This window comes from Podarcis raffonei, chromosome 4, assembly GCF_027172205.1.
Source record: "Podarcis raffonei isolate rPodRaf1 chromosome 4, rPodRaf1.pri, whole genome shotgun sequence".
Classification (NCBI taxonomy): Eukaryota; Metazoa; Chordata; class Lepidosauria; order Squamata; family Lacertidae; genus Podarcis; species Podarcis raffonei.
In genome coordinates this window covers 69,665,962-69,690,215 of record NC_070605.1, presented here as the reverse complement: position 1 = coordinate 69,690,215, position 24,254 = coordinate 69,665,962, and the positions used below count along the sequence as shown (strand labels likewise).

At 40.3% G+C, this 24,254-nt stretch overlaps 1 protein-coding gene and 1 long non-coding RNA gene across 4 annotated transcripts in view; one reads left to right on the top strand and one right to left on the bottom strand.

The window, feature by feature from the left end:
- SHROOM2 (shroom family member 2) overlaps window positions 1–24,254 on the top strand; it is a 116,994-nt gene that overhangs the window by 49,529 nt on the left and 43,211 nt on the right. Inside the window, 1 exon segment of the mRNA XM_053387255.1 lies at window positions 7,413–7,564. Within this exon segment, the coding sequence (XP_053243230.1) occupies window positions 7,413–7,564 (152 nt within the window).
- On the bottom strand, window positions 5,666–23,109 carry LOC128413226 (uncharacterized). Of its 3 annotated transcripts, none has more exons than XR_008330283.1 (4): window positions 23,016–23,109; window positions 16,792–16,838; window positions 8,722–8,843; window positions 5,666–5,746 (listed from the first exon to the last, which is right to left on the bottom strand). It is a non-coding gene; the product is annotated as an uncharacterized LOC128413226 (long non-coding RNA). The 3 variants fall into 3 exon arrangements; XR_008330284.1 differs by lacking the exon at window positions 23,016–23,109 and adding an exon at window positions 21,042–21,152; XR_008330282.1 differs by lacking the exons at window positions 5,666–5,746; window positions 8,722–8,843; window positions 23,016–23,109 and adding exons at window positions 11,073–11,181; window positions 21,042–21,152.

The window sequence follows — 24,254 nt, the reverse complement described above, 5'->3', positions numbered from 1 at the left end:
GGGCTTTTAAGAATGGCTGCTACATTATTGCTCTACAGTTTGTGAGGGGTTTTAGATACGTTGATTGGTTTGTGTTTATAATTTTAGCTGTCTTTTGTTGCTAGTTTATTTAATGTTTGTAAACTCCCCTGGGATCTATGTTGATGAAGGGCAATTTTATAATTGTATAAATATGGTGTACCTTGTAGAAATGTGATACCTTCCCCAGACATTAACACTTACTGCTATTGCTGTTGTGGTTTCTGTGTGGAAATGTGGTTGCACAAGCATTCAGGACACTTAAAAGAACCTGTAATGCATAATAAAAAGTGGCATGGCCAGTACCAATTGGGATTAAGTTCGTGCCGAGAAGTATTGCGCATTTGATGAAGTCCAGTGATGTATGCTGCAGTGCTTCAGTTAATTGGGAGGTTGCTGCAACATGTTTGGTGTTGAAGTTACACAACAGAAAATATTTCTATAAATCCTTCATTTCTATACAGTCAAATACAGTCATACCTCGGGTTACAGACGCTTCAGGTTGCGTTTTTTCGGGTTATGGACCTGCCAAAACCCGGAAGTACCGGAACGGGTTACTTCCAGGTTTCGGCAGATGCGCAGAAGCACTAAATTGCGCTTTGCGCAGAAGCGCCGAATTGCAACCCGCGCGTGCGCAGACATGGCGCTGCAGGTTGCGAACGTGCCTCCTGCACAGATCACGTTCGCAACCCAAGCGTCCACTGTATACAGTTCCTCCTTTTGTTTCTCTAATCCCTTTATCTAGCTGCATTAAGTATGAGCCTGTTGTGATTCGTTGTTGTTGTTGTTTGTGGCACTGCAGCAGTCCTTTCTGAACCTATAGAATGGGGAGACGGCCTCAATGGGTTACCAAGAGCCAGTCAATCACTCTATGTAATTTACCTTACAGGATTGATGGGAGGTTTAAAGTGTGTGGAGTGCCCTTTGTGCTTTATTGATGTCCTTAAAGGAAAGGGAGGGATAAAAATGTAATAATAGTATTACGTACAATAAATGAAAACCAAATGAAGCAGAACCTTTACATCCTTCCAGTGTAGATGCCGAGAGTTGCAGTGCAATAAACAATACAGCTTGGACATTGGTTTTGTTTTATGGTACATAATCCACCTTTGTTGGCGAAGAAGGTCAGTCACTGAGATCGGAGGACCCTGTAACTTCTTATGTAGAAGACTGGCAACCCTTCCTTTACCATATTGTTCTCTTCCTTTTTTGCTTTTTCTTCAAGTGACCATAGAAATACAGCTAAGCTAAGCAAACCAAAACCCTTTCACCTATTTGCAATACATTTTTCAAAATCACTGGTACAGTAAACGAATATTTATCGTTTACTGTAAAGGAAATGGTTTCCCCGAAGTAGATCGGAAGGAACACAAATCTCTGTGGGTGAAACGCTGTGGATAAAATCATGCTTGAACACACCACAGATGTTAACCACAATAATAAACCATTTTTGCCCCACTCTCTTCCAGATTAGAGGCTGTGAGAAAGAGATGGGAACTAAATTAAATATGAGCTTTATAAATGGTTTTCAGAAGGTACGGATTTTCTCAACCTGGGTGGCAAACTTGATATTTAAACAAATATTTTAATGTTTGTTGGAAGGGCGGTTCATGAGCATTCTTATAACATGGGAGTGTCAGAAAAATGAGACGGTTCGGATTCGCAAGAGGCAGGCATGACTTTTCAAAAGGGGTGACTTCTAAAGAGGGTTCAATCAAGCCGTAAGCTGTGTTCAGAAAATCTCTTACAGTAAAGGTCGCAAAGGGTAATACTCCAGATGTGGAAATGCAGCTTTTAAAGTAACTTCATGTGTATTCAGCTTGTTTTCCAACCTGGGGCTGCAGTAGCCAGATTCAGATATGAAGCATAATTCATGAAATTAACTAACTAACAAATGAAAAGGATTATACCCTCGATATTAGAGCATTCCAAGAAATAGCAATGGTTAATATTATTTTTGATCAGTATAAGTACATCATGGAAATTTGGAAGTTACATTTCAGAACTGAAGCCTCTTCATAACTTTTCTTGCTACTTTTGCTTGCCTTACAACCACAAAGTTTGATACGTATTCTCTCAAATGTTTTGATGATAGATTCTGAAATTCTCTTGGTTTTGGTTTTAACCAGGGAAGTCAGTTTTTATCAAAATCATAAACTGTGTTAGTATCTAGTAAGTTGTAATAGAAAGGATGGCAAGATTCAGGTGCAAAACCACATGCCCAGGAATGCTGTAGTCAGGGCCTCAGGTGGTGGAATCCTGCAGGGGCAGGCACTCATGCCACTACCAAGGTTGCACCATGGCAGTGGCTTCTTCTAGCAAGATTTTGCAGGAAGAAGCCACTGCTGTGCAATTCCTGGTTAAGTGAGGCTTCTGGGCAGTGTTAGAAACTCAGATCAATAAGCTAGGTGCCAAATGGCTCCTTAAACCAGGGTTATAGTTGCCAAAACGGAATGCTTAGTTGCCATTTTTGTGCCAGACCACTCAAAAACCATATATTTCAATACAACTTTTTGATTCCTGAAATTAATTGTGATTGTGTAGATAAAATATAATGGAATTCTACAGGATGTGTTGCTAGTGTGTGAAAACAATCAAGATCCAAGGATCCCAAGGCATGCCACCTCCAGATGGTGGGGACACCAGGCGCCATCCCAGCGCCTGGGCATCTTCACTTGGTTGCAAGTGGCTGATAGCCAGGTGCAAAATGCACCTAGCACCTGGTGAATTTCAAACGCTGCTTCTGGGGGAAGGGGGCAGCGTGGATTTGTACCTTCCCATCTTGGCTCAGGCAGTAAACAGACTCAGCCATGCCTGACTGTAGTGTTCCATTTTCTTTTTTAAAAAAGAGCTCTGTTCTCAAGGTTGTTTTGTAATGGAATAATTAGAAACTCTGAGGAATTGTTGAATTATACAGTGATATGTGTAAAACAGAAAAAATTAGGAAACGTGCGCACACAAACACACACACACAGAAATCTCTGCCATATCTGAGATGTAGCTCCAGAACCATATGTGATCCTCACATATTCAGGTGTGATTCCTGGAATATGAGTAGTTAATAAGAGAATTGAAATACTAAATTCCTTCGTTGACCTTGTGCTCGAGATGTTGTTCTTCCAACTGGCCATCAAGACCCAGATCTCTTTGTCTTATTTGCATGCTGTGTGTAAATAGAGTGAATGTTATTTGTGTGGCATGTCAGCTTGTTGCTCAAAGGGGGGCGGGGAGCCAAACTTTGCACAGGATATGCCTTGGAGTTCTTTGGAAAAAGGAGATAGGGATCTCAATGGAATTTTAAGAGTAGGGGACAAGGAGACATACTAGTTATGTCTGAATAAAAATAGTTTTCTCTTAACAGAAAAGCTAAATTCATAGGCAGACAGGTAAGCCAACATTGTGGAAAAATAAAAAATAGGATTCATGCTAGTGGTACCATCATCATGAGAAGAGCAGCCATCATGATGGAACCCTGGGCTGCCTTGGGATGAAGGGTGGGAGATTAATTCATTTCCTGTATTTAATTGTTTTCTGAATTGACCAGTAATATGTAAATCCTCTTCAATACAAGCAAGGTTTCAAAATGACAAGGCTGCCCTAATTCCACATTGTGCCATTTGGTTTAAGAAGTGCATTAAATGTAAGTTAAACATGCATTAAAGGGAAGTAAGCCATCCATGCAGGCAACACCTAAGCACACAATCCCAGATTCTAACAACCTTTCTTTCTTTTTTTAACATGAAAAACAAAAGTTCATGCCAGATGTCCCCAATCTATTTTTGGCTGGTGGGAGATTTTTTCATTTTATTTTTTTCATGAGGTCATGGCTGATAACAAAGAACGGCTGATAACTGAAACTATTTTTTCCTGTGTTGGGAGATTATTAAGAAGAAACAAAAAAAAAAGGCAAAATCTCCAAGGACAAGAACCTGATACAAAGTCATCATTCCATGTGAAACCAGATAGCATGCGATGCTGTGCTTCCGCACTCAGCCTCTTGCTTGTTTATACAGGTGTCTGTGGAGGAATGTGGGCACTTCAGCTGAACCAATGGAAGCTGATAAGCTAATGGCCCTCTCTCTCCCTTTTTTGAGACTGAAGCATCTCTATCAACCTTCATCTATTTAAATCTGCAGCTATCGTCCTTGCCCCCCCCAACCCCATGTGTGTTATCAACCCTGGAAAATAAGGTTTGTAACTATTCTTGGAATGCCCTGCATTACCACTTCTGGATTAAAACTGTTCTCCCTTTTATGGGGAGCTTTTTTTTCCCTCCTTGACACTGCTTCGCACCCCCCCACCCACCCCCCAAAAAGCGGAGAGGAATCAGCAATATACATCACACAACTGTTTATATTTAACTGACCTTATTTCATTAAATACACCTTCCGGGTACATTATCATTTGTTTTTAATGAATAACTAAATTGTTTTAGCAATTGAGCCCTTATTTAAACCAAAGGCTTTCAAAATACGTCTTTTTTTTTAAACTAGGTAGTTGGAGGCTGTATGTAGTGTCGCATAGAGCAAGATAAAGAGTGTGAGTTGGAAGACACGATAGAAGTTGTCATGAGGTTGCCCTGTAGACCATTTTGTACCATTAAGCTGGCATTAATTTATCCTCCTTAACAGATGGTCACTGTTCATATTTTTCAAAGAGATGTATTCCGCTTGTCCTAATGCGTCTCAGTAAATCCGTGACTGAGCAGGCATGTAACCCTGGGCCCTTCCACACCTAAGAGCAACTTTCTTTGTCTTTTATCAAACAAGAGAATCTGCTGGGAAGAAACAATAATATATGAACTTCCATTTTGTTTGGCTGCTCTGTGTGTGGTCCACCCAGAAGTACTGAGAAAGCATAATCAGTCTGCATATTGGCACTGCTGATCTTGAAATTTAACCCTGTTGTACTTTCAACTAAGCACTGAGGACAACCTATTAAAAGTTAATATTTAGTTCTAATGCAGTTTCTTTCAGAACAAATACTTGTAGGGGGGGCTGTAGCATTATAGAAAGGTGCTGATTAAATTTTACTTTAAAGGCTTACTCTTGTATGGATTTTCTTCTTAAGTAGGGGTAGACATATATGTGGAATTTGAAGCCAAAAAAAGGACATTGATAGCTATGTGTGTTGACTGCTTTCTCCCTCCAACATCCTTCCTGAACAGTTCAGTTTGGGACATGATAATTCAACACAGGATGTTGTTGGGAAGGCTTTGGGCAGCAATCCTATGGAGATATACAGAAGGCATTACATATGCTTAGCTTGTAGAAGACTACAGGAAATATGTTGACATTTTTTGGCAGAGGAAAAACCCACATTTCTTAACCTTTCTCTTATGGACAGGATGATTTTTTTGTTTTTTATTTAAATACAGAATGGTTTAAACATTAGCTAGGCAAGCTCAGTTACTAGAGCATGAAACTCTTGATGTGAAGGTCATGGGTTCGAGTGAAATATTCCTGCATTGCAGGGGGTTTGACTAAATGACCCCCATGGCCCCTTCCAACTCTACACAAGTCAAAACAATTGTGTGAGGGAGGTGAAAATTCTGAATATACAGCTAAATCAAAGGAGCAGGAAACGATTTCTGTATGATAGGCTTTTGTCTGACACTAATGCTTCACGTTTTCAAGCAAACCTGCTGAAACTCCACATTCTGTTGTAAATCAAAATGGGTTCCGGTTCTTTCTTTCCTGTTTTCCCTCTTTGCCATCACGTGTTCTCTCTGTGTCTATTTGGTAAATATGAAGAAATAGAAAAATATTTTCCCTTTCCTGAGACATTTATATTTTCCTTTAAAGCTCCCCCCCCAGCAGTTGTGCAATAGTTTTCATGAAGGTGTTTGGCAACAGAGAAAGCTTCTCTTTCCTTTTGGGCAAAGTGTACATTATAAACAGTAATCTGATATGGCAAATTATATTCATGCCTGGAGTAGAAAATAATCAGAAGCAATAGAAAAATGTAATGAGTTAAAACAGGGCAAGAAATAGTAGGTAATGGGTGAATATGTCCATTGCATTCTTTCCTTGCAATGAAGATTTCCTCAGAGATTTGATAACTTAAATGATTTCATTGTTAATTCAAGGAGACTGCATTTCTTCCCACAAAGTATGCTTTCATTTGGACTTTCCAACATCCAGCCTAATCTTTTGTAAATCTTTTAAAATCAACATTTCTTTAAAAGCCATCAGACTTTTTTTTATTTAAAATGCATTTTAGCCCTTAAAAAATAATTGTTGCCCCACTTCTCTTTATTTAGTAGCAGAGGGGGGAAATGCTTTTGAGCCCAGGGAATGCTTATTTGTACCCTTGTGTTGTGCTTTGTACTTGAGCAGATGCCTGTAGGGTATGTGATATGTGGAATGTGTTGTGTCCCCACCCCCTGCTGAAAGAAAAATGCTTGGAGGGGGGTAACTGAACCCTCTGCAATCAGTGTGCTGCCAACCTTAAAGAAAAAAACAAAACAAATAGCCTCTCCTGGGGAAACAATGAAGATTCCTTGCAGGCCTGATTCTTGTTAGAGAAACTCTTGTCTTAAAGACTGGGCAGTTTGATTCTTGACATAGAGAAAGCCTGTCTCTGCTGGTAATTGTTTTGCCCTTCCAGCTGCATTTGCGCTTTGCCATGGGTTGAGGCGAACAACTGTGTGTTATTTTGTGTGTGTTATGTTTGTGGGTTGAATTCCGAGCTTCTAAATCCTCTTTAAGACTTTGGAAGGACAAAACAATATGAAACTTCTCCTTTTTTTTCTTTCCACCTCTGGAGGATGTTTGCAGTTCCCATTTCCTCCAGTATTTTTCAGATGTGTTTTTCATTATTTGCATAGTATACCTGGTCACACCCTTGTACTTAAGGAATTCTTTATAAAGAAGTAATATAGAACAGAAAATTTCAGTTTAGCAGTTTGGCACAAATTTCATTAGTTCCAAGGGGACTGAATTCCAAGTTCTCCTTTGGCCTTTAAAACCTGAAAGGTTTGTAAACAAGTTACCTTGAGGACTCCCTTTCTCCCATAAGAGTCTGCCTTATTGCTGTCCAAGAAGCAGTGCCTACATGAGAACAGGGTCTTCACAGTGGTGGCACTTGAACTGCAAGTTCCTTCCAAAGGAGACTTGTTTGATTTCCTCACTGTTAGAAGTTAGGCAGCATTTTAAAAAGTTGCTGCTTTGGGGTCAAATTGAATTTGTTGTTTTGTTCAATGCTTTGGCTGCCCCTTGTCACTTCCTTGGCTTTTATATACAAGTTTTACTGTTTCATTCTGTTTTTAATTTCTTGGTTTGTGACGCTGTTAGCCCTGTTATCAGTCCCTATGGGGTAGAGAGGTGAAATATAAACAATTTTAGAGTAAGCAGCTTCTCTCTTTTAACTTCAAACTTATTTTTATTTTTCAGATTGAAGAAGGCAGCAAAGCTGCAGCTGCCGACAAGCTGCTGGCTGGGGATGAAATTGTCAGCATCAATGACGTGGACCTCTCTGGGTTCAGGCAAGAAGCCATCTGCCTGGTGAAAGGTTCGCACAAGTCGCTAAAGCTCGTAGTGAAAAGGTAAGGTTTGTGATTCACCATGACAGAGACTAAAGTTTGTTTTTGATATCGTCAACTTGCTGACTGAGAACTAGACACAAGTCTCTCCTTTTCACTTTTCAGAATCTCATCTGAGTTACCGTATTTTTCGCCCTATAGGACGCACTTCTTCCCCTCCAAAAATGAAGGGGAAATCTGTGTGCATCCTATGGGGCGAATACAGGCTTTCGCTGAAGCTTGGAGAGCGAGAGGGGTCGGTGCGCACCGACCCCTCTCGCTCTCCAGGCTTCAGGAAGCTATCAGCAAGCCTGGGGAGCCCGCGGGAGTTCCTGCGGGGCTCCCCACGCTGCGGATAGCAGCCTGCTGCCCGGCGCGCAGGATGCCCTGAAGCAGAGCGCCCCGTGCGCCGGGCAGACATCGGACAGCCCCACAAGCTCGGGGGACAGCGGGGAGGCGCAGCACCGCCATCCCGCTGTTCCCCGACCTGGTTTTGGGGGGGAAATAAAGGGAAAATTTTTTTCCTTTATTTCCCCCCCAAAAAATTAGGTGCGTCCTATGGGACGGAGCGTCCTATGGGACGAAAAATACAGTAATTGGGTTTGGTTTTCCCCCAAAAATAACTTCACATGGTATATTATTGTTTGTTGTTGAATGGTTAATTCCCATTCAGTTTTAACTAGGACCGATGGTCTGGAGAAACGGAATGTTTTTCAGGTTTCTGTTAGCACTTCTTAGCCCAAGTAATCTATGAAGTAAAATGCTGCCTTGTGCATATTTTAAGTCACCTCAGCTCATGTTGAGGTACCCCCTTGGAGGCACTCACAATTCATAGGCTTTGGGCATACCTCTGTAAACATCCTCTGGTTTAAAAGAAGTGATATACAAGTAACCAAGCTGCACAAATCCTTTTCAGACTTCTCAGAACTGCCTTGTTGTAGGGTGACATGGCAAGCAATCAGCGAAGGCTAGCTTATTCTCAGTGTTCCCACAGGCTCACATAGTCACATGAAGAGATTCTGAGTAGCATAGAAAAAACACTTGCCAATTACTAAAGAAGGCTATGGAGTCTACAGAGCCCATCACAGCAACAGACCTCAACCTTACAGCCTCTGGCTCACGTTCTGTATTAGGTCCTATTTCACCATGTGCCTGCTCTTAAACCGTCAGTCGATCCTTACCTTTGTCCCATGTGGCTTCACACTTTGTTCACTGTTGCCCATGCTGACTGGGGCTGATAGAATTCAACAATATCTTGAGCACGCTGTGTAAGCTGCCTCTGCTTAAGATACAATCTGTGGGGCTAAATTAAGAGGCTATTGAATAACTGCAAGGTGCTCTCCACTACTGGTGCCGGATCTCAATGAAAATACGATACAGTTGTACCTTGGATCCCGAACGCCTTGCGAGTCAAACGTTTTGGCTCCCGAACACCAAAAACCCAGAAGTGAGTGTTCCGGTTTGCGAACGTTCTTTGGAACCCGAACGTCCGACGCAGCTTCCGCTTGACTGCAGAAGCCTTGGTTTCTGAATGGTTTGGAAGTCGAACGGACTTCCGGAACGGATTCCATTTGACTTCCAAGGTACCACTGTATATGCATTTTTTTCAGAGAACTGTAATCATCATGCAACAACTGTTTTTGTGTGTGTGTGTGTGTGTGTGTGTTTTGTTTTTGCAAAACATTGTTGGATAAGAGAAGTTGGGAAAGGTCTCTGACAGGGTGGATTTGATTTAAATCAAATTGATTTACATCACGATTTAAATCACTAGTCAGTAAGACTTGATTTAAATCATTTTTTTACAGAAGGACTCATTCTTGCTGGTATAATCTTAATATTTACAACCAGATGAACGTTTCATTTTTGGAATAATAAATTTTCAGAGTAGCTTTTACAGTTATATCAAAAATTACTGATTTGGTTATAGTATTAGAAATACATAGAGAGATAATTGTGAAATTATTGTGAGGTTTAGTAAGTTAGCTGTTTATATTTGGACAACTTTTCTGCTGTACGTACTTTATTGGTAGGAGAAAAATAATCATTTCCTTAATAAAATTTTAAACTGTTTAACTAAAGCAATAACATTATAGCATATGTATCCATGTTTGTTAACTGATGTGGTTAAACTTTTTTAAAAAAACAACAACCAACAACTTAGACTGAGTTTTAGCATGCATGAAAAACTTAAAACAAATCCTTATTTCCTGATAAATAGCCTTTGGACTATAATGTAACCTAAATAGAAAACTATCTTTAGAAAGATTTTTCCTCCAAAAGCATTTTATTTTAAAATTCAAGTTTAATTTTTTTAAAAAAATGATATTTCTTTTAATCATTGGTTTTTATCTACCCTGCTCCCTGATACTATAACCTGATGATAACTATTTATTGCCAACAATTGTACAGTATAAACAATACAGTGGCTGCATTTTCACTTAACACTAAACCAGGGATGAACAACCTTTTTCTGATTTGTAATGTGATTGAAAGTCATTCATTTCTGACATAACTGTGCTACAGACACACACACATATGGCAGAAGCCTGCCCATTTGTTCTCAGGAAGTTGGGGAAATAACTTCTTTTCACCAAGCATCAAAACAAGGGGGGGGAAAGTTAGAAGTGAAATAGAAAGTGGGAGAAAACACCTTTAAACCATGAAGAATAAGGAAGAAATGAAGGGGAAGAACTCTGGTGGGGTGGGGAAATGGAGAATCCTCATGAAGTTGCCCACCTATGCTCTAAAATATAATTTAGCATTATATGGATGAGCATCCACAAACTGATGCAAAGCATTGGTCTTGTTCACATCCCTTTCCTTCTCCAAGACTTCTGCCAAGTTTAATTTTGCTTTCAAATAATCTTAGTGTTAAGATCATGATTGAATACAAACAATGATGCTGAAGAAGCCAACTTCAAACCATGGGCTATGAAATTGGCTTGTTTTAGCTAACTGTGGTTTACTTCATCTGGGTTCATAGAAGCTCATCTACGTACTACCAAACCTCGGTTTAGTGTTACATGTGATCCAGGCAAAAGGGTCTTACAAGCTTTTGATATGTATAAGATATATGTCCAATATCGTTATTTTTGTATTACCTGATATGTGTTGGCATTTGGCCCCGTTAGAGAATATATCAACTACAGTGGTACCTTGGTTCTTGGACGTAAAATGTAATCCGTTCTAGAAGTCTGTTCGACTTCTGAAATGTTCAAAGACCAAGGCACAGCTTCCGATAGGCGCAGGCGCCCTGGAAACAACAGCCAACAACCACATCGGACGTTCAGGTTCTGAAAAACGTTTGAAAACCAGAACACTTCCAAGTTTTCGGTGTTCGGGAGCCAAAATGTTCGAGTACCAAGGTTCCACTGTATTTAGACGAATCTCCCCCTGAGCATCTTGAAAAGACTCACATCTTCATAACAGAACTTTAGTTTTCAAGCATCTTTAATTTTCTCACTTCAGAAAATTGCACAACACGGAGGTGCAAACCAGGAACCTTTACATCACAGAACTGACTACTTTTATGCTGCTTAGCTATCCAGTTTGACTAGCTTAATGTTAAGATGGATATTGTTCTGGATGCATATCAGTAATGCTTAATTGATGTACTATGCTCATTTATCCTCAGTCACCATCTGTAACAAAAAATAATGGCAGAAATGAAAGAGATCACTGAGATTCCTAGAGACAACAACCTGCTTATTTCTCATGTTTGCTCTGGGAGAAAATATTACAAGTCGTTAATAATTCTTTAAAAATAGTTTTGGTGTGGATTGGCGCACAAAATAAAGAAAGCAGATGGCACTATAACCCAGATAATGTGAATAGTTTCAGGGAGTTCTACCAAAAGTTATATAGCCCAGGAACCAATAAATTATATCAAAACCCCATCTGGAATATATTATAATTCATATCTACTTGATCTTACATTGGCTTCTACTTTGGGCAGGGAGGAAAGAACATTTAATACACAATCTATGTTCTAAGCAATGGAGCAATCTTCATGATCTGTTTATTTGGAGCCCTTTAAATTTTCAGACATTCCACAACATAACTCATTGCTTAGCGAACTATCAGCTTTAAGGTAGCTTCCCTTTAGGTTTCCAGACATTACTCTCCTTTAGATATGCAGACGTTCATAACTTAGGAAAGTTAGTCATGTTTGGATATTCTACATAAATCTGCTTCTGGGCACTGGGTTAATGCTTCTCGCTGGCAAAATATTCTAGCCCTATTCTCCATTACTGTGGCCGTGAAGATGTCAAAATCCATGTGGGGAATATTAGAAAAGGGGTTTAAAATAAAACTGCCAGTATAATAATGTAGAATACTCCTGTGCTCAGGTCCTGCTTGTGTGTTTCCCACAGGCAACTGATTGGCCTGATCCTGCAGTCTCTTCTTCAGTACATATGAACCATGATAGTTGCTTCGCCAAACACATAATCACTTGCTGCTGCTATCATGGACAGCCATGTGCGAACACATTCTTAGTGCTGTACATTACAAGGGATGTTTAGGCACAGTGAAGTGATAAGTTCCCATACTCCTTGGTCTAAAATCTTTGCAGCCTAAATGTACTTTTCTCTGCTCAGTTTGTTGCTGAAACAACAAATGCTAGTCACATGCAGTATATAATAATTTATATCATAAGGTCACAGTGTTCTATCTCTGTCCAGCTGTATCTCACTGAAAATGGTCTGCCCCATTAACTTGTGATGGAATGCTAGCCTTTTCCTAGTAGTTGGCTGTTCTTTGACCATGTCTCTGGGTGTCAAGCCACAGCTGGATGCTTTCTACTGCTTTGCAACACATTTAGTTAACTGTCATCCACAACTTGGAGTAACTGGAGAAATTAACTCGAACCTTCTGGAAAAGGAGCTAGAATTCAGTTTGTAAGGAGTTACATGTGTGTTTAGCGACTTGCAAGAGCTGAAGCAGCTGAAGTTTTGTTCATCATATTTTCCCTATGCCCATCTCTCCTCCCTTCTCCCTGTTCTTTTCTTCTCTTTCTGTCAGTAGCTTAGTTCACACTTCATAAGCCATAGTCTGAAACAAACCTATGCCGTACAAGCTGTGTGCTATTGCATGTTGCTCAAATCATGCCTGCCCCACTCCATCCTTTCCTAAGCTGGAAAGGAAGAAGCCCTGGAACCAGCATTCGTGGTTTGTTACTCTAACAAACTGACATGCTCCTTCTTCATGATAAGACATTTCAGACTGTGGTTTACTGTGACATGTGAACAAGACAAATATGTAGACAATTAAGAATCAGGTTAAAAAAATAACACCCAAACAGAAAAAGCACTTGAGGAACTGCATTTTTCAATTCTTCCCCTTATGAAAAAATACTTGTGGGCAAAGCTAGACTAAAGTTCCCGGTGCCTTAATTTCCGGTTTTCCCTGTCTCTGTCACTGGGTCACTGACTCATACACTCTCTTACCTACATTTGGAAGGTGGGGAAGGGATTGCACCATAGGTTGTTAAAAAAATAAATAAATGAGTGTTGTCTGTAAGGCACTGTTTCAGCAAACCCTGTTCAGTATTTCCTTCCTGTTCAGTATTTTCTTCAGGGATAAGCATCTTGCTTCTGCACTGATCGTCAAATAATATTTTCGTCACTTTCCTTTGAATCAAGCTCAGCAAAGGTTATTTGGGGAGACGCTAGAACTCTCCTGTGTTGATTTTATTTCTAGAATGGATGTGCTTCCTTCTATAATGGGCAAAGGCATATGGAGAAATAAGTAGATGGCCCTGTTGTGATAGTGCTATTTAGCAGGAAACTTTTTAGGAGGGAGGAACTACTCCTGTTCTTTCTTTAACCAAAGAAAGCTTGCCATCAAAGCCTAAAACCCTACATACTTTTTTAAAAAAACCAAAGAATTGTACTACCATATATTTAGCTGTTTTGACCCATTAAAGCATGAATTTGGTGTTGTGCATGCCACCTGTGGCAATTCAGTTATTTGGTCATGATGGCATCTGACAGATCTGCAGTTGTAGATCATGCACTCACTTCCAATCCTAGATGTGTGGTCATCTCCTTGCCATCAACCATGGTTTGTTCCAGCAGAAATGTCGCACTGCACCATGGTTAAAGCAAACTATGGAAATCCACGGTTATGTGACATGCTCTCAGTTCCCTTAACCATGGTTAGGATATCAGAAATGTTCAAAGGCAGGCCTGAATCCCATTCTGAATTGAGGGGTAGAAAGATATTCAAATGGCAGTACAGGCCAAATAAGTCTGAAGGGTGCAACACATTCCTTAAATATTTGGGCCACTTTCCCCCCTTAATGCTGCTGGTTCTGGCTTTGTGAACACCCAGTATAAGGCCAAATCACCCAAGTATGCTGAGGATTACAGGTCATAGCTGTCAACTTACAGATTTGAAAATAAGGGACCAGCAGCCAAAATAAGGGACCAGCAGCCTCACCTGTTCTAGGCACTCCAGTCTTCCTGTCCTCCTGCAGTCTGGTCAAACTCATGCTGGTAGGTTCGAGAACACTGTCCAACCAACTTTGTAACCAGAGGTTCAACTGAACAGAATCTGAATCACATGCACCACAAGGCCTATGCAGCCTCAACTTAAGATGGCTCCCCGGCCTGGCTTTGCACTGCAAAGTTTGCAGCAGCACGTGTAATAAAATGGCGTCCAGCATTCAAAAACCCCCTCAGCTTGCATTAACTAGCCACACACACACAGCCTCCCCTCCACGAGATCTCCTTTCCTTTCCCCCCACCATGTGCCCCTGCTCCAGACAGACCTTTTCGCCGGCAAGGGTGAGTGGGCCGTCGATGACGGCCGATTCTGATCCGAGCACTCAGCACAGGTATGTTCAACTTCTGAGCCCCTCTGAGCCAAAGGCAGAAAGCCCAGCCAGCAGCCTAACGAAGCCTCAAGGAAAACCACCTTCACCTCTCCGCTGGGAAGTGCTGAGCAAAGGCGAGTCCCCAGGGAACGCAGCTGATTTGATCAGCACAAGGCATGCAAGCTCCACCCCCCAGTCATTCTTAGAGGGTGAGCAGCACAGCCAAGCAACACAGTTGGAGCCTCCCTCCTCCCTGGCCGGCAGGGAGGGAGGGAGAGGAGCTGCTTCCTTTGAAATTTAAGGGACCATATTTTAGGGACATCCATCAATAAGGGACAGCAGCGGGACATGGTGCTGGAATAAGGGACTGTCCCTTCAAATAAGGGACACTTGACAGCTATGCTACAGGTGGGGAGAGTGCTATTGCAACCATAGTCCTGCTTAGGGACTCCCCAAAGGTTGGCCAGTGTGAGAATGAGATGCTAGTTGGACCTTTGGCCTGATCTAGCAGGACTCTTATTTTGCTATTACAAGTGCTTGAGGTAGAAAGGGAAGCAAAACCAGCTATCTAGAGTGCCATCTGCTGGCACGATTTTTGCCAGGTATACTTTGGTTAGACTTAGAACCATTGGAGGTAAATTTTAAAAAACCCAGCACACATTAAATCATACTTAGTTAGTATGATTTAGGAGTTAGTATGCTTTTTATCCAACAGAATAAATTGACCAGGATTTTTTTTTTAAAAAATAAAGCATCACAAATGGAAAGATGGGAGAAAAAATAAAAAGAAACTTCAAAGTTTCAACCCTATCCTCACTTAATTTGTAAGCCCCATTGAATTCAGTGGGGCATATCTTTCAGGCAGCATGTAGGGGATTGCAATGTAAGGTTTCCGCCTGCATAACAAATTTTAATAATGCCAGATTCCACAGCTGAGGATTGCCTTTATTAGGACCAAGCGGAATCTCACAAGATATTGGCAAGCTTTTGAATTCTTCAAAACTCTTTATCAGGAAAGATGTTAAACAAAGGAAGGTTGCCACTATTTTTGTGACATTTCGGTTGGTACTAATGAAACTGCTGCCCAGCTGTGGACACCAGGCGAAAATGTTTCTCTTCAACCAGTTGTTTGGCTGATTAACATTCTATGGCCTTTAAAATGTGGGGAGAGGCGGGTTATTGGTTTGTTTGCTTTTGTTTCTGCTTTTTTATGTATTTTGCACTTTCATTATATATATATTTTATGTTGTAAACTGCCCTGTGATCTTCAGATGGAGGACGATATACAAATTAATTAAACAAACAAACAAACAAATTAAGCCATAATCTGGTTTAACATGTTGAGTTAAACGGGTTTATCTGTTACAGGAGTTGATGCTAATGATTGCATGGCAATTTGTGGTAATTAGTTGCATTGATGATTTCACTTTTGTTGGGTAGCAACATTATAGGAAATGTTTTCCTGTGTTCCACCATATTGCTGATAACTATTGTGGTGCTTTGTTGTGTATGAACTGCTTAATATTTGTTCTGAATCTCTAATGTCACAAGCCATTGAAATACGTGCACACAGACATTAACAGAGTGGGATATCTGATGTCTAGAACACAAGGTCTCCTGTTTGCAGGCTGCAATTCCCAGATGTTGTGTTCTTTAAAGCCTATTGATGTGTTTTCATTCAGGCACTTTGGGGAGACATGCTGACTTTGAGTTAAATATGATTCCATGATTCTACGTGCCTACGTGTTTTAAATGAAAGTGTCATGTGGTGCTGAACTTCCTTTCTGTTTTTCATTTGGATGCTAATGGAATGGTAGTGCATTTGAAAAAAACCAAATAGTGTAAACAGTGGAGGCCAGTGCTTCATTTATTGGTTGAGCCCATCTGTGTATTTGAATAATACATGGAGACAACAGTATTGATTTCTGCTTTTATGTTCGCTGGAACCATGCATGTTAATTTGATGTCTTGATAAAATTGTAGGAAATACTGTTAATCTAAAAAGCATGGAAGCCTTGTCTTTTATTTTGGAGTCTTTCAGAGTGTGTACTCTATGTTTTGTGCTTGTTGTAGTAGTAAAAGAAGATCAAAGATAAGCCAGCATCGTCTGGGTAAGCTGCATTAATCAACCAAGTGGCTAATTTGATGCGTATGTTTGGGTGTAGGGGATCCTCATTCAGCGCTGGTTAAATTACATGAATGGCCTTCAGAGTTATTGCAGCTCTGAGCTATTGTTTCTGTAGGTCACACTATTTTGTATTGCATACAAATGCATATCAGTTCTTTTATGTTACATAAATCCACCAGATTCAACTCTCTTGTAAAGCCCTCATACTTGCACTTGCCGCTGTTCAGTGATATACATTTACAAATAACTATTTTGGTACCACATTGTGGCTATTTCAGGGATTGATACTTATATAGAAATACTTACTGTCAAAATAAAAACAAGACTGCTGATACATTTTTATCTTCATTAACCTGGAAAGTAAAAAGCAAAATTTTGCTAATGTTAGCAAAAAAGGTTTTGCCAGTTCAAAAGATAGAAATGATCATTTACAGACCCTCCAAGTGTCCCTACTTTCCAGTGACAGCCTCAGATTTGAAGATGTCCCGGTTTCTGATTTCATCCTGGAATGCCCCACTTTGCCTTAGGATGTCCCTATTTTCATTGGAGAAATGTTGGAGGGTATGGAGTTATGTTTGTTAAAAATAGCACCAGCTTCACTACAAGCTTCACAACCATAAGTAAAACTATTACTAATTTCATTGTCTGGTAAGCAACTTGTTTAAATTTTATTGTGAAAGTTTGCTTCTAAGTGTTCATGATAGGGGGTGAAGATGCGGTGAAACCGACACATGCAGAAGGCTTACAACCTTAAATGATACAATTATCGCATGTCAAACTATGCAAGACACCATACACTACACTGAACAGCTTTTAAAAAGGAAGTGGGCATGGGTCCCCCAATGTGGATGAGGACCAAGGCACGAGGACAGAGGGGTTTTAAAACTTTAACCATATTATGCAGCCCGTATTAAAGCCCCTGCAACTGCTATTTGCCTTGAGAGAAAAGTTCTCATTTTACACCGGTATGCTTATTTCACCTATACTATTTTTACGGTGCAAGAAATAGCGGTAAGAAGTGGTGATACTTTCTCTTGGCAAACACGTACACACAAATTGAAAGCCCAATTTGAGCTGCTCATTTTATTATAACTAGGAAGTGCATCATAGTGGAAAGCACATTTCTTTGATTACCCTTATATTAACTGTGGCTTAGTCATGTTTCTCAAGAGGAAGTTAGAGGGAAGGTCAAGGTTAGCAAATGTGAGATCATACTAATTCCAGCCTTTCCATGATTGTTTTTATTTTATACAGGTTTTCAGGGTGTGCAGAAGTACCAGATATATGCTAAGTCAGAAGAATGTAGCTGAACTGGCCAGGGTTGATGCTCTGCAGCCTCTTTGTTATGGGAGATGGTGCCTCATGGGAGGGGAAACCCTGATAGGCAACCTACAAATACAGATAAATAATAAATCTTCTCTGGCAGCCCATTCCTTCTTGTGTAAGGAGCAAGTCATAACTCGGTCAGGGTGACACAGGATTCCAGGAGCTATAAGAAAGGACATGGTTGTTGTATTTTCTTCCTCCTACACACAATATTCAAATAGAACGCAGTGTGTAATTTATATAATTATTCATTGGTTATTTTCTTTAGGAATGGTACACTTCGGAGGATCATTGTCAAGACATCTCGAGTATATTCAGCTCATATGATACCAACATACAAGTCAAGCTCACCGCGTTTATAGAGGTCTTTAAGGAAAGGGATGGGGAGACAGTGGGCCTGATATTTTGGTGAAAGTTCCTGCCTAGAAATTGAAAGTGCTCTCTGCTGTTTTCTGTTGATTGCAGGTTGTTGGTGACATGGTTATAGGATTTGGTGACAGCCAGTGTGTTGCAGTGTCTAGACTCGCATCAAGGTCAAAATCCCGCTTAGGCATGAAGTTCACTAGTGGATTTGGGACCTTAGTCTAACCTATCACACAGGTTATGAGGAGGGTAAAACTGGAGTGGAGCAGAGAACCATGTATAACTTTCCTTTGTCAGGAGGAAAATCACAGTGGTACCTCGGGTTAAGTACTTAATTCGTTCCGGAGGTCCGTTCTTAACCTGAAACTGTTCTTAACCTGAAGCACCACTTTAGCTAATGGGGCCTCCTGCTGCCCCCACGCCACCAGGGCACGATTTCTGTTCTCATCCTGAAGCAAAGTTCTTAACCTGAAGCACTATTTCTGGGTTAGCGGAGTCTGTAACCTGAAGCGTATGTAACCTGAAGCGTATGTAACCTGAGGTACAACTGTAATATTCACAGGTTTGCCACTGAGAAGATTCCCTTTCTTCGAGAAGGGATGCCCAAGTAGCAGTGATGAGTGACATAACTTCTAAGCATATTTCCATAAAACTGTATGGGTTTCCATTTCCCCCCTCCCTTTCTGTTCCTGTGCAGTGAGTAAATATTGACCATTTGGTAAGATATCTTTTTTTTTTAAAGATATTTATTAAAATTTTCAATTTTTATACAAACAAAAAACAAACCAAAAATATTTAAAAACACATATAGTTCACAATACTTAATTTTCTTTTTTTTTTTAATAATAATTTTTTATTACAGATTTTTATAACAACACAAACATATAACAAATACATAAACAAACAAAAAACACAGTCAAAACAAAAAACATGTACCATTTCATATCTTAATTTCTTATACCTTTCTTCCCCGACTTCCTCATGCCTCCCTTTTCTGTATTCCAAGTTCTTATCAATTACTCAGCAAATCTTCCCTTGTTTTAGTTAAAATTCAAACTAATCTTCCTTATTCTCCTTGTCTTAACCATTACTAATAGTAACCATTTACTTTCCAATCCAACATCATTCTAACTTTCATTAATTTTGTAATATTTCTTTAAATAGTCCTTGAACTTTTTCCAATCTTCTTGCGCTGCTTCTCTTCCCTGGTTTCGGATTCTGCTCGTCATTTCTGCCAAGCCCATGTAGTCTATCATCTTCATCTGCCATTCTTCCAGTGTGGGTAAGTCTTGCGTCTTCCAGTACTTCGCAATGAGTATTCTAGCTGCTGTTGTAGCATACATAAAGAAAGTTATGTCTGTCTTTAACACCCCCTGGCCGACAATACCCAAGAGAAAGGCCTCTGGTTTCTTGGGGAAAGTATATTTAAATACCTTTTTAAGTTCATTATAGATCATTTCCCAGAATGCCTTAATCTTCGGGCACGTCCACCAAAGGTGAAAAAGTGTACCTTCCTTTTCTTTACATTTCCAACATTTATTGTCAGGCAAATGGTAAATCTTTGCAAGCTTGACTGGGGTTATGTACCACCTATATATCATTTTCATAATATTTTCTCTTAAGGCATTACATGCCGTAAATTTCATCCCGGTGGTCCACAACTTTTCCCAATCAGCAAACAAAATATTATGACCAATGTCCTGAGCCCATTTAATCATAGCTGATTTAACTGTTTCATCTTGTGTATTCCATTTCAGCAGCAGATTATACATTTTTGACAAATTCTTGGTACTGGGTTCTAACAATTCTGTCTCCAGTTTTGATTTTTCCACCTGGAAGCCAATTTTACTGTCCATTTTAAACACTTCATTTATTTGATGATAGTGCAACCAATCTCTCACCTTCCCTTTTAATTTCTCAAAACTCTGCAATCTCAGTTTGTCCCCTTCCTTTTCCAGAATTTCCCAATATCTTGGCCACTTTGACTCCATGTTAGACTTTTTAACAGCCTTTGCTTCCATTGGCGATAGCCACCTTGGAGTTTTATTTTCCAGCAAGTCTTTATATCTGATCCAGACATTTAATAATGCTTTTCTGACAATATGGTTTTTGAAACTTTTGTGTGCTTTAACCTTGTCATACCACAAATATGCATGCCACCCAAAAATGTTACACAATACTTAATTTTCAATGACATATTTCTCTGACCTCCTCATACCTCCCCTTCTTGTAGTCCAATTCAAATTATTTGTTCAGCAAATCCTTATCTCAAAGCATTACAGCTTATAAAAACACCTTATTTTCTATCCAACATCTTAGGTTATTATAACCTTAAATTTTTACTTATAAAAAACCATTTTTTCATATTCCTTTATACCATTACAGCTAAAAACCACTTAATTTCAATCCAGCATCATTCAACATTCCTTCATTTGGTAAGATATCAAGGCGGCTATCAGTGTACAACTGTCACATAACTCTAACCCTCACATATGGGGAGCGGGTGGCGCCGTGGTCTAAACCACTGAGCCTCTTACCCTCGCCGATCGGAAGATTGGCGGTTTGAATCCCTGCAACAGGGTGAGCTCCCGTTACTCTGTCCCAGCTTCTGCCAACCTAGCAGTTCGAAAGCACACCAGTGCAAGTAGATAAATAGGTACGACTGTGGCAGGAAGGTAAATGGTGTTTCCGTGCGCTCTGGCTTCCGCCACGGTGTCCAGTTGCACCAGAAGCAACTTAGTTATGCTGGCCATATTACCCAGAAAGCTGTCTGTGGACAAACGCCGGCTCCCTCGGCCTGAAAGCAAGATGAGGGCCGAACCCCATAGTCACCTTTGACTGGATTTAACCGTCCAGGGGTCCTTTACCTTTATCTCTCACATTCATGTGGCCTAAACCTCTGCTTGGGGATCACGTGAGGTGATCTGAATTAAACTCAAGACAGTACAGTACTGAGGTGATGAGGCATGGGAGGCCTTGAGAGACAACCCCTATGTCCCCTGGCTTAAAAACTTTTTTTTTTAAAGGAATTTGGTAGAGGGTTGCTTTTGTTTTTGTAAGGCATTCAAAGCCAACAGTCACAAACAAAACAGGTGGTTTGGAAGGCTGTTGAACTGAAGGGGGGGGGGGGGAGTTAAGTAGAAACAATGGATTTTCCAATCCTGGGACTTTGTGCTGGTGAAGTATGTGGAGAATTTCAGCCAGTTCTTGTAAAGGAGGTTTTTCCTGGAAGTCAGTGGCACTACTTGTGTAAAGTGTTTCAAAGAAGGTGTGCCAAGAGCTGAAATAGATAAAATATGTAGTAATAAAGATCTGGACTCCCCCCCCCCCCCCGCTCCCCTTGCTCATAATTTATAGTGAGGAAATTTTGTGATTGGAAGGGAACGAGAATATTATACTCCTATTTTGAGACTAATGTTTTCACATTTTTAAGATTCATATTTGTCTTGATTTGTTTGTTTGTTTTTTTAAATAGTGTGCCAAAAATCTAGAGAGTTTGGTTGTCTGCACATGTCTTTCTTTCACATTTTCCCATGTTTTATAGTTCAGGGTTAAAATTGTTCCTCCCTGCTTGGTGTACCTCACTTTAAAATGGCCAAATGATGTGTTCCAGACTTAAAGTAAAAAGCCTTCTTAACGTCACTTCTTAAAATGCTTTTCAATTTATTACATATGTTATTTTCTGAAGTCTTGCAAAACCCTACCTCAGAAAACTCAGCCCTTCGCTTCACATGCCCTCTAGTGGAAATTGTGTTCCCTGACTCAACTGATTTTAAGTACAGCTGACAAATAAATTGCATGCTGTACTAGATAAAAGAAATAAAATCGGGTTCAACCGTGTATTCACTGTGGCCTAAAAGCTGTATGGGGTTTCATGGCGGCCTTAAAAAAAGAGAGAGAGGGAGAGGGAGAGGGGGAAAAAACTAAGGACGATGGTTGGCTTAACGGTGATCCAGACATTTATTCAGTTCTGTTGTTGCTGTGCCTATATAGCTCCTAAGTAATGTATCAGGAACAATACATAAACTAACTGTGAATAGTAAGTGGAGAGGGGGTAATTCTCCCCATGTGCATCAGTAGATGGGAGCTAATTCCTGTGCTCCTTGCATATTATCCATACAAATTACATACAGGCCCAGAGTTCTCAGCAGAACTGCTCATTTGTACAAATAATTATAATTTTATTATTTATACTCCGCCCATCTGGCGCGGTCGCCCCAACCACTCTGGGCAGCTTCCAACACATATGAAAACATTATAAAGGATCAAACATAAAAAAATTTTCTGATACAGGGCCACCTTCAGATTTCTTTTAAAAGTTGTGTACAATCATACCTCGGGTTAAGTACTTAATTCGTTCCGGAGGTCCATTCATAACCTGAAGCACCACTTTAGCTAATGGGGCCTCCTGCTGCCGGCACACCGCTGGAGCACGATTTCTGTTCTCATCTTGAAGCAAAGTTCTTAACCTGAAGCACTATTTCTGGGTTAGCGGAGTCTGTAACCTGAAGCGTATGTAAACTGAACCATATGTAACCTGAGGTACCACTGTAGTTCTTTATCTTCTTGACTTCTGATGGGAGGGAATTGCACAGGGAGGGCGCCACTGCCGAGAAAGCCCTCTGCCTGGTTCCCTGTAACTTCACTTCTCGCAGAGAGAGAACCAGCCCTCAGAGCTGGACTTCAGTATCTGGGCTGAACAATGGGTCAAGGCAAAAAGGGGCTTGATCCAAAGACTACTGAAAAAGTATTTCTTTTGAACTATGTACACAACCCATCTCCATGCAAACAGGGAAATCCCACTTCTGCATAAGATAGGGCAAATGGCTTAGAAACCTTACCTCCATTTGATGAGTTTTCCACATAGGACATGATTCTCCCTCCCCAAGGACTGGAGTCAATCTAACTCTTGACTCAGTCCATTGTTACCATCCCAGTTTAGCCAAGTGTAGGCACTGAACCGAGTTAGCACAGTCCCTGTTAAAGGAGTATGCTCTATAAAAATGAATGTAAGATTCTGCTGGTAGGCCTAGTAGAGGAAGAAATATACATTCACGTGCAAAAGGGTATAAGAGTCTGCGAACAAAGAGGCTTGGGTTTTGTTTTTTTAGCTGTCTAACCTTTAACGGGCCTTCTAGAGCACATCAGAATTGTTTGTGATCACCCAGAGATGTCACGTTGCAATTATGAACCAAACAACTAAGCTAGCAGCTGTTGCTGAACAATCAGTCCAAGGAATCCAGATTTCCCATCTGGCATTGTAAATTATTTTGTCTAGGTCAGTGGTCCCAGAGTAAAGGAACGAGGCAGGAAAAATGTATGTAGTATTTCTAATATTAGTTTCTCTGGTTTTTCAGAACACATGTGCTCAGTTGAGCCTGATGCTTCACAGGTATCCGTTCCCAGCTTTTGTGATGAAGAATGGTTTTACGGGAAAACCCGGTTTTCCCAGGCCTGAATCTAGTAGCCAGGGATTGCTCAGCAGAATTGTGTGCATGACTAATCAGAATCATTGCTGCCCCTTATTTTAATACTGTAATAAGGCTTCTTTGTGATTCTAATTATATCCGCTAAGCTCAATTGCAGGCGGCACACAGATTAAGCAAGAAGGGGACAGGCTCAGTTTAGAAGCCTCTGGGGATTTGGTTCTCTTAAATAACAGGTCAGCCTCTTTCTGCTGACATGCAAAATGAGAATTTTGTATTCCGGTAACCTTTATTGTTGAAGATGTAAGTTTGTAAAAAAAATAATTTATTTTTTTTAGCCCTTCTTATTTCTGAGTGTATTTTTGCATAATCGAGCATCAGATCTATAAACACCTCTCCCCCCCTCCAGAGTTAAGTCTTTTGGACTGTTCCATTGACAAGGTAGTCCGAAAGTCAGCAACGCCCGATTAGCACAGATGTTCATGGGAGCTCTGAGTAAATCTTTAGTCAAAGGATTCAATATTTGAAAATGCACTGAGGAAAGTACTTTATAACATGGCATATATTTTTATCTAGGAAATCTTAGATGGGCTGTCTCAGGTTCTGATAGAGGGTATGTACCTATGCTTGTGATACAGTCACATGGGAAGACTG